This window comes from Athene cunicularia, assembly GCF_003259725.1.
Source record: "Athene cunicularia isolate RWA chromosome 3 unlocalized genomic scaffold, athCun1 chr3_part1, whole genome shotgun sequence".
Taxonomy (NCBI): domain Eukaryota; kingdom Metazoa; phylum Chordata; class Aves; order Strigiformes; family Strigidae; genus Athene; species Athene cunicularia.
The window spans coordinates 26,835,003-26,848,117 of NW_020799097.1; the positions used below are offsets into that span (position 1 = coordinate 26,835,003).

The 13,115-nt window shown below is 35.3% G+C and overlaps 1 protein-coding gene across 2 annotated transcripts in view; it reads right to left on the reverse strand.

Annotated features, from left to right (window-relative positions):
• Positions 1-477: 477 nt before the first annotated feature.
• COL21A1 (collagen type XXI alpha 1 chain) overlaps positions 478-13,115 on the reverse strand; it is an 82,304-nt gene continuing 69,666 nt past the window's right edge. The window contains exons 22-29 of one of the 2 annotated variants that reach the window (XM_026846269.1): positions 11,316-11,351; positions 10,584-10,628; positions 8,480-8,512; positions 4,796-4,942; positions 4,643-4,697; positions 4,164-4,364; positions 2,581-2,658; positions 478-1,855 (exon numbers count right to left, since the gene is read on the reverse strand). In XM_026846269.1, coding sequence (XP_026702070.1) covers positions 1,668-1,855; positions 2,581-2,658; positions 4,164-4,364; positions 4,643-4,697; positions 4,796-4,942; positions 8,480-8,512; positions 10,584-10,628; positions 11,316-11,351 — 783 coding nt within the window. In that variant the 3' untranslated portion in view covers positions 478-1,667. The remainder of the gene's footprint in view (positions 1,856-2,580; positions 2,659-4,163; positions 4,365-4,642; positions 4,698-4,795; positions 4,943-8,479; positions 8,513-10,583; positions 10,629-11,315; positions 11,352-13,115) is intronic. The other variant, XM_026846270.1, reaches the window with a different exon arrangement.

Below are 13,115 nucleotides of genomic sequence, written 5' to 3' on the forward strand. Positions count from 1 at the left end.
TTCACATGAGCAAAGTCCTACAGCACGTACTGAGGAACACATGTTTGGGGAGAAAACTTCACACAGAGCTTTATTTCTCAGGTCATACCAGTTATCTTTCAAGAATCATTTGGAGGTTTTCAGGCTAGGTTTTATGAGATGCTAATTAACTGCACTCTGCTAAGCAAGGCTGGGGTTTGGCTACACTACTCACTGCAAGCCCCCTTCTCTGGCCACAGCTCTGGGTAGGCAGCAGCCCCTGGGCACAGTGCAGCTGGCCGCACTGGCACTCCCTGCCCTGCAGGCAGCAGGACCCCAATGGAAAGGTGCTGATCCCAGGCATGGTGCTTTCTCCAGAGGAAATGAAAGGATACTGCTGCAAGGTGGAACTATCCCCTCCATATATTTCAGGCATCACTCTTTTCTGCGACACAGGTGACTCTTGCAATTGCTCATCAAATCACCACCAGTTCTTTACAAAATTTTATTTTACCTTGAATGTCAAGCATATTACCAAACTCTGATAGTAGGACAACAGAAAGAAAAAAAAAAAAACAAAAACAACACATTAAAAGAAGCCACTTAGAAAGCATTGGTTAAGTTCAATACAATACTCTGCCTTAATTTAAGAAATGGATTTTAAATTCTCAGGAACTCAGCCTTTGTTCTTTATGTAAAAGCAAGCGGTACACCTCATTAGCAAAGCATACAATGAAAATTACACATAGCCTGCTTAAAATGAAAAAGGAAACAGCATAACAAACATTGCAGCTAGTCAGTCAGCAGTTAGACCTTTCTCCTTGTAAACCTGCTGCTTCAATTTGGCAACTTCAGTCCTTGAGGAGAAACAGCAAGGGGTACATAACTTAATTATGCAGAACTGTTAGACTGGGGTTGTGCAAACATTTTAATTTTTATTTTCGTCAAATCATAGCTACAAGCAAGCTATACCAGTTTTTCACTCTTTTTAAAAAATAAGTTGACTCACCCACATGGAACCTTTTGACTTTTTGTTGATAACAGTACCATCTTCAGTAAAACCTTGGCCTTTCTTGAGCCAGGAGTTCTACCCTTTTATTTCACCTTAATTTTTAGCAAAGAGCTGCATAGCAAATTAGGTGATATTACTTCCATTATAAGTTCAGATATTTCTCCTCATTTATAAAAATCTGATATATGCTTTCACTCACAGAACACTTAGAGCTATGACATATGAAATGTACACAAGCCAATGAGATTCACATGCATATGAAGTCAAAGCCAGCCACATTCTTTCAAAATCAAATACTGTATATGTCGGCTGCATGTGAAAACTTTCACAGTAATTTATACCTGACCAAATACCATTTAAGGCCTAATCCTGCTCCCACTGGCATCTCCAGCAATTTTGCAAAGGAATTCATGGTAACAGGAGTATGTTAGGACACTTAAATATTAAATATCAAATATTATTGTTGTTTTCCTATTAAAAATGATGATCTCTTTAAAAACACTTGAGATTCAATTGATGCAAGTTATACAAAAATTATTGGATACTTTTTTCTAAAGGAACGTATAACCTTAGGGTTTATAATGTCAGAGGTACTTTTGTTCCTGCTTATGGGATTATTGCTATTTGCCTTCCTGAGACCTGAAAGACCATAAAAGACAAGCACCATACCTATTCCTCTAAATTACTGTATCACAAATTAATAATTTGGTCCCTTTCTAAATGGATCTCTCCCCACAATTACACTAAAACATAGTGATGGGTCACAAATTCCAGGGGGTCCAACTGGTCCTGGCATTCCTGGAGTGCCACGATCTCCATCTTTACCAGGCTGCCCACGCTCTCCAGGACGTCCTTCCTTACTCATACCTGGCGGACCTTCAGGACCTTAACGATACACATGCAATAAACAAATACATTATATAGTATTTTAATTAAAATGAAAACAAGAGCAAGTATGGATCCCTGCTCTTTGGTGAGTACACAGATAACAAAAACATTTTCTGGAAAAGACACTTGTCACAAACTGCTTGTATGTTTATACAAACAACATGATTCCTTATTAAGATTTTTTTTTTAAGGACATGGAAAACACTTTAAATAAAAATAGCTTTTAAAAGGAAATATAAAAATCCACTTTAGAAAACTGTTATACTTTATCATATAATTTGGAACCACCACAGCATGAATCAGAGTCCTATTTCTATTTATTTCTCTGGCTTTGGATCAGGACCTAATATCTCTTCCAAATGCTCAACTTTGCATTTTGCATGAATACACTGCTGTTAGGAAGAACGTTTTCCTTCACTAAGCAATGTCACATGATTATATCAGGGCTCAGCTTTCAGTAATGGCTGACTTCAGAAGTCATCTATCAAGAAACAGCAGTCTCAGGAACCAGTCTCTGCAAGACCTGTCTTATATTAAATCATGTATTATATGACAATTTAAAAGGCATGCAAGACACAGACATTAGTCACAAAATATATATAGTACTTAAGATGGGTAAAAACTATTGAGGTTTTGCAAATTATATCAACATTTTTTCTAAACCACTGTTTTTAAAAAATTATTAGCATGCACTGAATCAGCACAGCTGAACCATCCCTCACCTGGAGGTCCTGGGGGGCCTTGGATCCCAGGAACCCCAATTCCTTGATTGCCTTTTGCGCCATTTTTTCCTGGCAGTCCTGTGAAATAACAAACACGCGTATATCTTTTCATACTAGGAATATTTTCAACCAATGAATTAGGAAGTCAGCATTTGATAATACTTATTGCATAAAAAATGCAATAGTTCAAAATCAAATAATGGGATGTAAATTAAACATTCCCTTGTAACCCACATAGTGTGACTGGTTTTTAAATTATGATAATTTCTACTGAATTAAGAGCTGATGTAGGACCTGTTAAGCAGACAGGCACTATGAGATGAGGGAATGGATGATGGGCTATTTAGAAATTTGCCATCACTGCCTTTCCATTGGCAAAGTTTTTAAGAAGTTATATGAAGGAAGTGTAAGGAATTAATCACAGCCTCTGTGAAATACAGAATACATAGATGATCTTCCACAACGTATGGCAGAATTAAATCTCCACCAAAAAAATACTGAGAGGGGCAAAATATGTGCTCTCTTACATTAGTACAACCCAGTAACTTCAGTTTCTTCATAGAAACATATACCTGTTTTTCTAACTCTTTATGGAATAGCCAGAACTGTTAAGTGTCAGCTCCAGAAGAAAGCTGGACATTCTGCTGTTGCAGATGAAATTATAAAAGCACTACAGACAAATCATTACTACATCCAAAATTAATCTGACGTGCTAGGTCACAGTTAGTAAGTTACAAAGAAAGTAAATATTTACCGACCATTTGCCTTGCCTACCCTTGGCACATTTCTAGTTAGCTGTATTTCATACGGCTTTCCTGATTATTTTATTTTTACGCTATAAGAAACACAGGCACTGGCTGGGATCAGTTTCCAAATTATGGACTTCACCCTAGTATCTTGGTCTAGTTCCAGACTGTGTATTCATACTTAAAGTCTGCAAATATATCACAGAAATCAGCTGGAATGCTAGGACAGATGAGTCACCTGAAAGCATAAACCCTAGCTTGCCTGAAAAGAAACCAGAATGTTTAAGAAAAGCATAAAGGAGTAAAAATCCTTATAAAATAAAAAGACAAAAAAGAGAAAGCCCTGGGAAATCAGAGGGAGAACAAAGGTTGTCTCATGCCACAAATCAACCTATAAGGTAGCAGATAGTAAATAGGCAGTGAAAAAATACTATTCTTTAAAATGGCAGAAACAAAGAAGTTTGGAAGAAAAGAAACCAGAAAACATGGAAATACATTGAAATCCATGTCTAAGCATATTTGATCTAAAAAAAAAAATAATCCAAATGCAGTTAAAAACATTGACTTAAGCCTAACAACTCTCTAAAAAAGGTGAGAACAAAGTTCAACTATAGTAGAACTGAACACTAGCTATCTTGTTGTGTTCTTGTACTTTCTCTTATTCTGACATGCTTTATTCATAAGTGGAGAAACATTCACATTGCACAATGTCCTCAATTACTTTGTGATACCAACCCAGCTACTCCCTTAGTCTACCCAGCGCTAATTCCATTTAAAACTGGAAGCAGAAAACAAAGTCATAAAGGCCATTAGCACTGTGACACATGCACACAGTACCTCTTGTCCCACGAGCTCCAGGGCGACCCGGGATGCCCGTCAGCCCCGGAATGCCATCATTTCCCGGTAAACCAGGAAACCCTCTCGGGCCTTCAGGGCCTCTTGGACCTGGTGGTCCTGGAAGTCCTGGCGAAGCGCTTTGGGATTGACAGTGGTTACAGTTTTGTAGCCTTCCACTCTGGAGGATGGCAGGCAACTGGGCTGGGAATAATTCAAACAAAGAATCTTAAAGTGCTGTAACAATAAAATATAAAAATATTGCCCCCCAGGCACTAACACAAAAACAGTTTCCTCTCTTTAGAGAATATGATACCTTTAGGAAACAAGATGGTCAAGTATGGAAAATATATTTACATACCTATAGGAAAACAAGTGGTAGATCAGCAATATTAATCTTGCTTTCAAGAAAGCCTATTTATCAGGAAACTTCTTTAGCACTTTAAACAAGGAAAAGACCATAAACAGGCTTTCAAACTTACTTCTCAGTACATCTGAACACACCTCTCGAATAAATTCTTCTGAAAATTCTCGTGCCTAAATTGAACAGAGTATGGTTAAAATAAACAGAGAAGGTGCATTTCTTTGCAGTTTTTAAGGTCCCCAAAATGACAAGTTTGAGGTCCTATACGTACAGGTTTTCCATCTGATCCAGGTGGTCCTGGGGGTCCTCTATCTCCTGGCTGACCTCTGAGACCAGGAGGTCCAACCAAACCCTGGATACCAGGTTCTCCTTTTTGTCCACTGATGCCTCGAATGCCTGGATCTCCTTTCTCACCTTTCTGGAATGAAAACCCACAAAAGAGCCAAGTGTATCTTCACAGACCATTTGGAAGCTAGGTAGCACCAAGCAAACATGTTCTGAGAAAATCTTCATTGATGTTCTTCACAAAATGAATATAAGTTGTCACTGAAAATTAACTTGATACTGAGATCTATTTTACTAAAATATACTCAAGTTTTCAGATTCTTTAATAATTGTTTCAGATACAATTATTTACCAAATATAACTAGAAAAAAATTACTTTTTTTAAAAAAAAAACTTCAAGGACCCATTTTACTTACTAATTAATATAAAATAAAATAGTCTTCCTTATTAACATAAGGCTTTATTCACTTTTTCATGAGAACTAGATAATTTGTTACAGTACATTAAAATCCTTAGAATGCTGGAAAATAGAAGTGATATTCTGGCATCACTGACGTTCTTGGCAAACTTTACTATAATAATCAAGACTTTTATCCTATGTCTGTAGTATATAAGACAATGGAAAAGAAGTTAAATATCAGTTAGGTTTGGTTGTTGGGTTTTTTTTTTTGGGGGGGGGGTCTGACTTCATTTATTCTCCATATGATTGATAACAACTGTAGTCCATTTGCTTTATTGGAAAAGGTTAAAATAATACTGGAAAATATGTGGATATGTCTTCATCAAAGCAATGGTTCTTCTATGTATGGAATTACCTACTGTAACAGTTCATGTGGAACTCTTTCCCTATGATGGAGCCAACAAAACATCAGTGCAGTGTAATTTGGTATGTGCTCAAGATTAAAGTTAGTATACTATGTTTGCTCCCTGATGAGTTTTTTCCTTCCATTTTTGCACAGCTTTTGCATTCTGTTATCAGTTGCTTCAAAATTTTCTTTCACTCTTTCCAACCATTTTAGATGGAATTATGGAAACAAGGCAGTAGGATTACTATATATGACAAAACTTATTGGAGCACATAATGCAAGTTTAAGCAGCACTCAGGCATACAGTCCTCATAGACTTACACTGAATTTTAAGTTATGGTATTTATATTGCTTTGTATCATTCTATATAGTACTTATCAAATTTTTTTACATCAGAAAAATTCAAAGTGTTCTGGCTTGTTCTAAATTAGTAACAATGCCCAAATTCTCCACATGAATTATTACAGGGTAGCAAGCTTCAAATTCAGTACTGGATTAATAGTTTTATGCAGAGAGCTAGTCACTAAAATAATGCAGATAGTCTTTCCTCTTAAAAAAACAGAGAAATTAGACAAAATGTGCGAGATGTCAGCCAAGTGCCTAAGAGTACTGCTGGAAAGATGGTCTACTGGTAAGATGCCATGCATCAACTGAACAGCAGTCTATACCCTCTTCCCACTACAAAAATTATACACTAAATCAGAACTTTTTCTAAGGTTGTAATTATATTTTATTTTCTTGATACTGTCAACTTGAATGTTGTAGTCATAAAATAATTTATACTCTTAGTTACACCATATAGATTTGTACTTGTTCATTTCTATTACATAATTACAAATGGTTTTTTTTTAATTTAACAGGGTCAGCAAGTTCAGAGATAAACATATGGAGCATATGTAGCTGCCTGTGGCTATACTAGAAGCTACATGCGCAGGAATCTGTAAATCATGCTGTTCTTGTAGCTAGAAGTTATTTAATTTTGATTACTTTTATAGCTATGGACTATGTTTACATAAGACATCTGACTTGCAAGCTGATTTATTTTAAAGGAGCTAGAAAGCATTAAGAACCAGTGAAATATTGGGAAAATGGCATCTATTATAGGAAAACATTACAGGCAAGAAGCCAGTACAAAACCACCAGGACAAAACATTGGAAGCATCAGCACAACTGCCTGCAGAACTTGCCAAAAAGCAAACAAAACTGCTGAGGGAATATCTTCTGCAGTATATCTTGGTCTTGTAATGCTCAACCACATCCCATGTGTGGCCCTGTTTGTTGACCCAAAAAAAAAAAAAAAAAAAAAAAAAAAAAAAAAAAAAAAAAAAAGCTCAATAAGCACTAAGAATTCCAGACTGAAGAAACTTTATAGAGGAGTCAGTCTAACAAAAACAAACATATTTTATAAAAATAGAAAATAAATTGATTTTATAGGTCTGATAAGGACTGCATCACTATATCTTGGGGTATAGTAAGAATATTTTTTTAAAGGATTTTTCAGAAGAAATGTATTATTACCATGATTTACAATATTTAAAGAGGTTAGTTCAATAGTATACAAGGAATCTTTTACCAATTTCAGCAGTGATTTAGCAAAACACCTAAAAGCCAAAATGTAATTTAAAGTCTTTTATGGAACCATGGCAGCACATAGGGCAATTTATATGTTTAAATGCATAAAGTTATTTCATTATCAGAATTGAGCTTCCAATTAATATGTCCAGTTATTGATATGAAACAATGCTTTAATGAAAAAGGGTTGAACAAAGATATCTCTAACTACAGTTGAAGGAGAATTATATCAATGGGACAGTGTGTACCCTGATTTCACTAAATATTGGTATAAAGAAAATATAACTAACAAAGGTGGTCTTTTAAATACCAATTTTTAAACAACATGCAATAGAAAGATTAAAAGGTCTGGCCATAAATCTATCTCTAGCCAAACACAAGGACAAAAAAAAAAAAAAAAGAGATGGGACTTTAAAAAATATTCTGGAGAGCAACAAATGCAATTTCTGACAGACCAAGAGAAGTCTGAGTGGACTTCCCCTTGTGCCCCACAAGTTTCAGGCTAAGCTGAATTATTTCTGTATAAACTTACTAGTAAAGAATTCAGCCCTGCATTTTCTGAGTCAGTCTCAAAGACAGAATTCTCTAAAAAAAAAAACCTTTGTAAAGGCTTTGCCATATTCCTTTTCATTAGCTTTGGAATAAAGAAATCTCACTAGTGAAAGTTAAAACAGACAAGACAAATAGTTCAGCTGTGGAAGTCTTTACCACAGACTGTTAAAGAAGCTGAAAATACAGTATATCAGCACAGTTCAACAGGAATTAGGCAAATTCAAGATTGATATTAAATGCAATGGTCTTGATCTCTAGCTTGAATGCCTCTGATTTGTTGACTGCCAGAAAGAGTAGAAGGTATACAAGTTGAAGGAACTTTGTGTATGGTGCCCCTTATTTTTGTATCCTGCCCCGCTATTATTTGCTGCTACTGAATAATATGGATCCTTTTGATCAAGTATTCTGTATTCTTTTATGAATACTTTTTTTTCTTTAATTATTTGCTTTCTTCAACTAGTTCCTACACAGTTTTGTTTGTTTAATTCTCTTAATGTATATACTTGGCTTTAATTATGGTTTTAATCTTTCATTTCATTAAATATATATTTCCACTATGGCTCTTTTTAACTAATATTTCTTTCTGTTCTCTGATCTTTCTCAACTCATTTGTCTTCTGTTACTTATAGAGATGTGAGTATGGAAGTAAGACTGTAAACATACATTTTACAGATCACACAACCTGCAGAAACAAATGGAAAAATTTCATAATACTATATTTGTAATTACAAAATACTTACCTCTCCTTGTTCTCCACTCAATCCTTCTAGTCCCTTTAGGAATTAATATGACAAAAAAAAAAAAATCAAGTTGAGCCAAATTACTTGGAAAGAAAAAAATTTTTTTTCCCTTTGTTTTCAATAATTAATCACAAAAGTCAATTTTTAAAGATTCTGTGATTGCTATTTGTACAAAAAAAACCCAAACCGCATATAAGGATGAAAAATATATATCATGGTGAATTAACACTTTAGTAATACCTTTAATATCATATAACAAAAGGGTGAGTTGGGAATGTATCATACATATTATAAACAAATAGACATAATATAGACATATAGACAAAACTTCACTCAGTCTACAAAAGAAAAAATTTTGTGTTCTAGTAAAAGGAAACTCCTGATTCTACCTGTTTAATACCATCTTACTAGACAGAAATCAATTTCAGAGCCTTTGAAATATAAACTCAGTTTGTAAGCAAGCCAGACTTTGCATGTTGGCAAAAGGCTTCAGTGTCATTTCTGCCAAATGGTTCAAGGGTGTTATTGATTATTAAATTCCATGGCAAGGTGGCAGTTCAAGTGCAGGCTTTTTCACTTTTCTGATATACTCCTATGAACAAGGGAATCTCTATTATAACTTTGAGGCTTCACAAACCTTGGAAGGACCTAACACTGTCTACCACAAGTATTTGAATGACTGATTTTTTGGTCACTGACCAAACTAGATAAGCATGGGAAACAACTTTAGACCATGTCTGTATTATTTTTTCAGCCTTCTAAAAAGAAAAAAAAAAAAAAAAAAAAGAAAAAAAAGAAACAGCAATTCAGTATCTGTTGGAAAAAAAATTGTTTTCTTTCACTATCACTTTATTTTATGATCAAAATAATAAGTATATGAAAAATTTGTCCATTATTTGCAAAAGGAAAAAACAGTTTAATTTGCAAAATGTTAGAGTAGGACATTATCTTTAGTTAAAACCAATGATTGGCCTTTTAGTTTAAACTATTTCTTTCCAAAAATATTGCTCAGCTTTACTACTGACTCCTGTCAACCTACGTACCGCTGAGAGTGATAAAATGTCTAACATACAATCTAGATCTCCTGCCCATGCTCCACTGGAATCAGCTCCTTCTGGCTAGACAGGCAGCTGCATTGATGTCATAATTCTGAAGAAAGCAACTGTGACTTCCTTCCAAGTCTAGTTTCAGATATGTACCTCTAACAAATACTTCTCTGTTTAGACACGACATAGATTATGAAGTTAACAATTATTTATAAATACTAACAGTTATTTTCTGTGGTATAACAAGATAGCCAACTATGACACAATCAAAATACATTGGCCCCGAGTTAAAGAGAAACAACTGGATCTCACTGATTTGCAGCTGAAACAGGAAACATCTGTAATTTATGAGCACAGAAGATGTCAATAATGACTCCCAGTACTCCTAGGAAGTAATGAACTACATGAAAGTGTAGCATAGTACATGCAAAATCTTAATATCTGAAACATCACTCTTACAACCTTTACACAAAAGCCACTTTTTGCTATTATCCTGCATTTTATATTATTTATAACTGTGTCAAGAAAATTTTCCATAACTAAGGATTTAATAAAATAATCCAGAAAAATATACTTCCAGTCTGTTTCTCGAGATTTAATATCTCAGAACCGCAGAAACATGTAGGTTGGAAGGGACCTCCATGGGTTCAACTTCCTTTTCAGAACAGATCTAGCTAGAGCAGGCTGCTCAATGCCCTCTCCAGACAGGTTTTCCCACAATCTCTGTGAGCAGCCTGCTCCAGTGTTTGACCACCCTCAAAGCAAAATGCTTTTCCCATGTATCAAGTTGGTATTTCTGGCGTTCCAACTTGTCTCCATTTCCTCCCATCTTTCATTGTGCACAGCCAAGAAAAACGTGGCTCCATCTTCTCTATATGTGTTATACTTGTTATTTTAAAAACACTAAGGTTGTTTAAGAGGCAATTCATATAACTATGTAATCATGTTATACATAAATATCTCCTGATGCAAAGAACTATCCATGTTGATTGAAGTAATCTTAAGAAACAAATATGAATCATGGCTCTCTTGAACTAGGATAGCTATTTTAACAGTACCTGTAAGCCTGGATTTCCTTGTCTTCCTTTTTCTCCTTTCAGTCCCTTCAGAAAAGCACATTTTCTTAAAATATGTAATTTATCTGAGAGACAATTAAACTATCAAAAATAACACAGAAAAGTAAACCCTAAAATTTCATCCTAAACCAGGCCAAATCAATCTCAAAAGTTACTTTTCAAGAGGTTAGAACAGAAACTGTGTAGAAGAATACAGTTTCTACTCTGAATATAGAGGAGGCAAGTTAGGATCTGAGTAGTGACATGATGCTCTTCTTTTTCTTGTAGGTATTTCCATAACTTTTAGATAACAAGAAGGAAAATCCCACTTGCTATAGTGTAATAGTAGGCAGGCAGAGGCCAGGTGGCGATACTTTGACGATGAGCGATTATGTGATCCCACCGTGCCTGGGGCAGGCAGGGACAGAACCCATCCTGGGACACTGCTGGGTCATGTCCCAGCCCCCTGCAGCAGCTGCACAACCCGCATCCCTGAGCCTGCACCATTGCTAGGACCACACAGCTCTGCATCAAATGACAACAGCTCAGCCTCAGAAACGCAGCTGGAAATTCCTACTGGGTATACTGGGAAGTTTTCCCTTGAAGACTCACTGCTGCTGTTCTTCAAGCAAACCTTCTGTGGAGCTTAATCTTAAAAAAAGCTCCTGAATTAACACCTAAGACTTGTATCAATAGTGTTGCCAGATGATTTCAGTAGCAATGAAGTTGATATACCTGGATACCACTTTCACCTTGGTTTCCTTTGTCCCCCTGTAAAATATTAGAAGAAAAGTCTCCACTGTACCATGATTCATCTCAAAGACACGTAGTCTGTGTTTTAATTTAACAGTAAATACAAGAGAAGCATCTAATAGCTTTTATTTATCCGAATAAAAACAAATCACTTTATCCCCATGTACACAAATGCTGAGAAAAGTACAGAAAGTTACATAAGAGGGGAATTTGTCATAGAAAGAACTATCAAAAAGAAAAGTGGATACTCATATACCAAGTTAAAATTTAAAAATACAACACAATGAGGTGGCAAATCCAGCAGGACTTTATCCACTCAGTGTATGGGAGTGGAGAGGATGCAGGCAGGGAGGGGGACAGTATTTCTAACAGGTTAAATTTAATCTGAGTGCTAACCATTAAGTATGCTTGTCTTTACCCACAGAGTATAAATAATTTCTGTAACACTTACTATAAAACCACTAAATGCAGAAGTTATACATGACACACCAAAGAAAACATATTTTAATCAGAAAAAAAAATATATTTAAATTTACTCAAAACTGTGTAAGGACTCAGTTCCACTTCCACCCACTCCTTGTGACCTTCATCAAAATGTTTATAGGAAATAAACATTAGTGGGGTGAATGGCAATCAGACAGTGCAAATGGTACTTAAAAGGCAGGTATCAAGGTTTACATAGTTCTCTGAACAACATCTAATTGACACTGGAGAGAAACAGGCAGCTCTTGAAAACCATTCATGCCAATTAACGAGAGGTATAAAATATGTACTACCAGAACATGCATATCTCTCTTCATTGACTGAAAAGGAAACTTAAGTTATGGGAGATGGCTCCTGCCCTACATCTGAACTCTTAAATCAGTGAGATTCTGTTTAAATGGTCATGAATCAAAATGTTGGGCTGAGAACATAGCAACTCATAAAACAAGACAGATTGGTGGGGGAGGTACAAAACTGCATTTAATAAAGAAAAGAATTAGGATGGAGATTTTTGGATCTGTTTTGCCAGTCTTCTTGAAAGAGTCAAACATGTGTGTGTTTGGTTGCTTTTTGAGAAAGAGAATGTTTAGTTAAACACTAAACAGTAGTAAAGAGGAGATTTTGGCCATGGCAAATATTTTCCTGATAAAAAATCCCAGGACATAACAGGGTATTTATGCCATCTGTATTTGGTTGTATTGTACTTGAATGTAAAATATTTGGTTTAGTTTCAAGTTTTAAAATGAGCTATAGCTGAAAGGTTTCACTGTCAGATGCCCAAAATGCACCTTTTTTTCCTGAATAATTTGAGAGTTTGTTATACTTATGACTTGTATCTCCAGTTAACCAGTGACATATATTCTGACTTGCATCTTTATATGATATTAATAATGGCTTTTGCAAAGGCATCTTGAGTTTAAAATTTAGAGAGGTTCCATAAATTTAACAAAAAATCTCCCTTCTTAAAATCAGTATTATTGTCTTTGTACATGTATATTACACGATCTTAGATAGTGAATATATGGTGATAATGAAACTAATAGAACTATTGTTAAGACACTGACTTAAGCCACTCTTCCACTGGACTTCAATACATTTTGAAAGACTTAAGCCAGGAAATCTTTGTCCTTATGTGCTCTGGAAATCACTGTTTTGAACTGGTCAGAAGACTTTTTTCTACATCTTGTCTTGGAAAATGAAATCAAGTTCCATTATCTCATTTAGCTGAGAAAACCTCATCTAAATTTGGATCATTCTCTAGCCTCTGCTGACCTGGGACTTGCTTCAGTTGTTTAAACA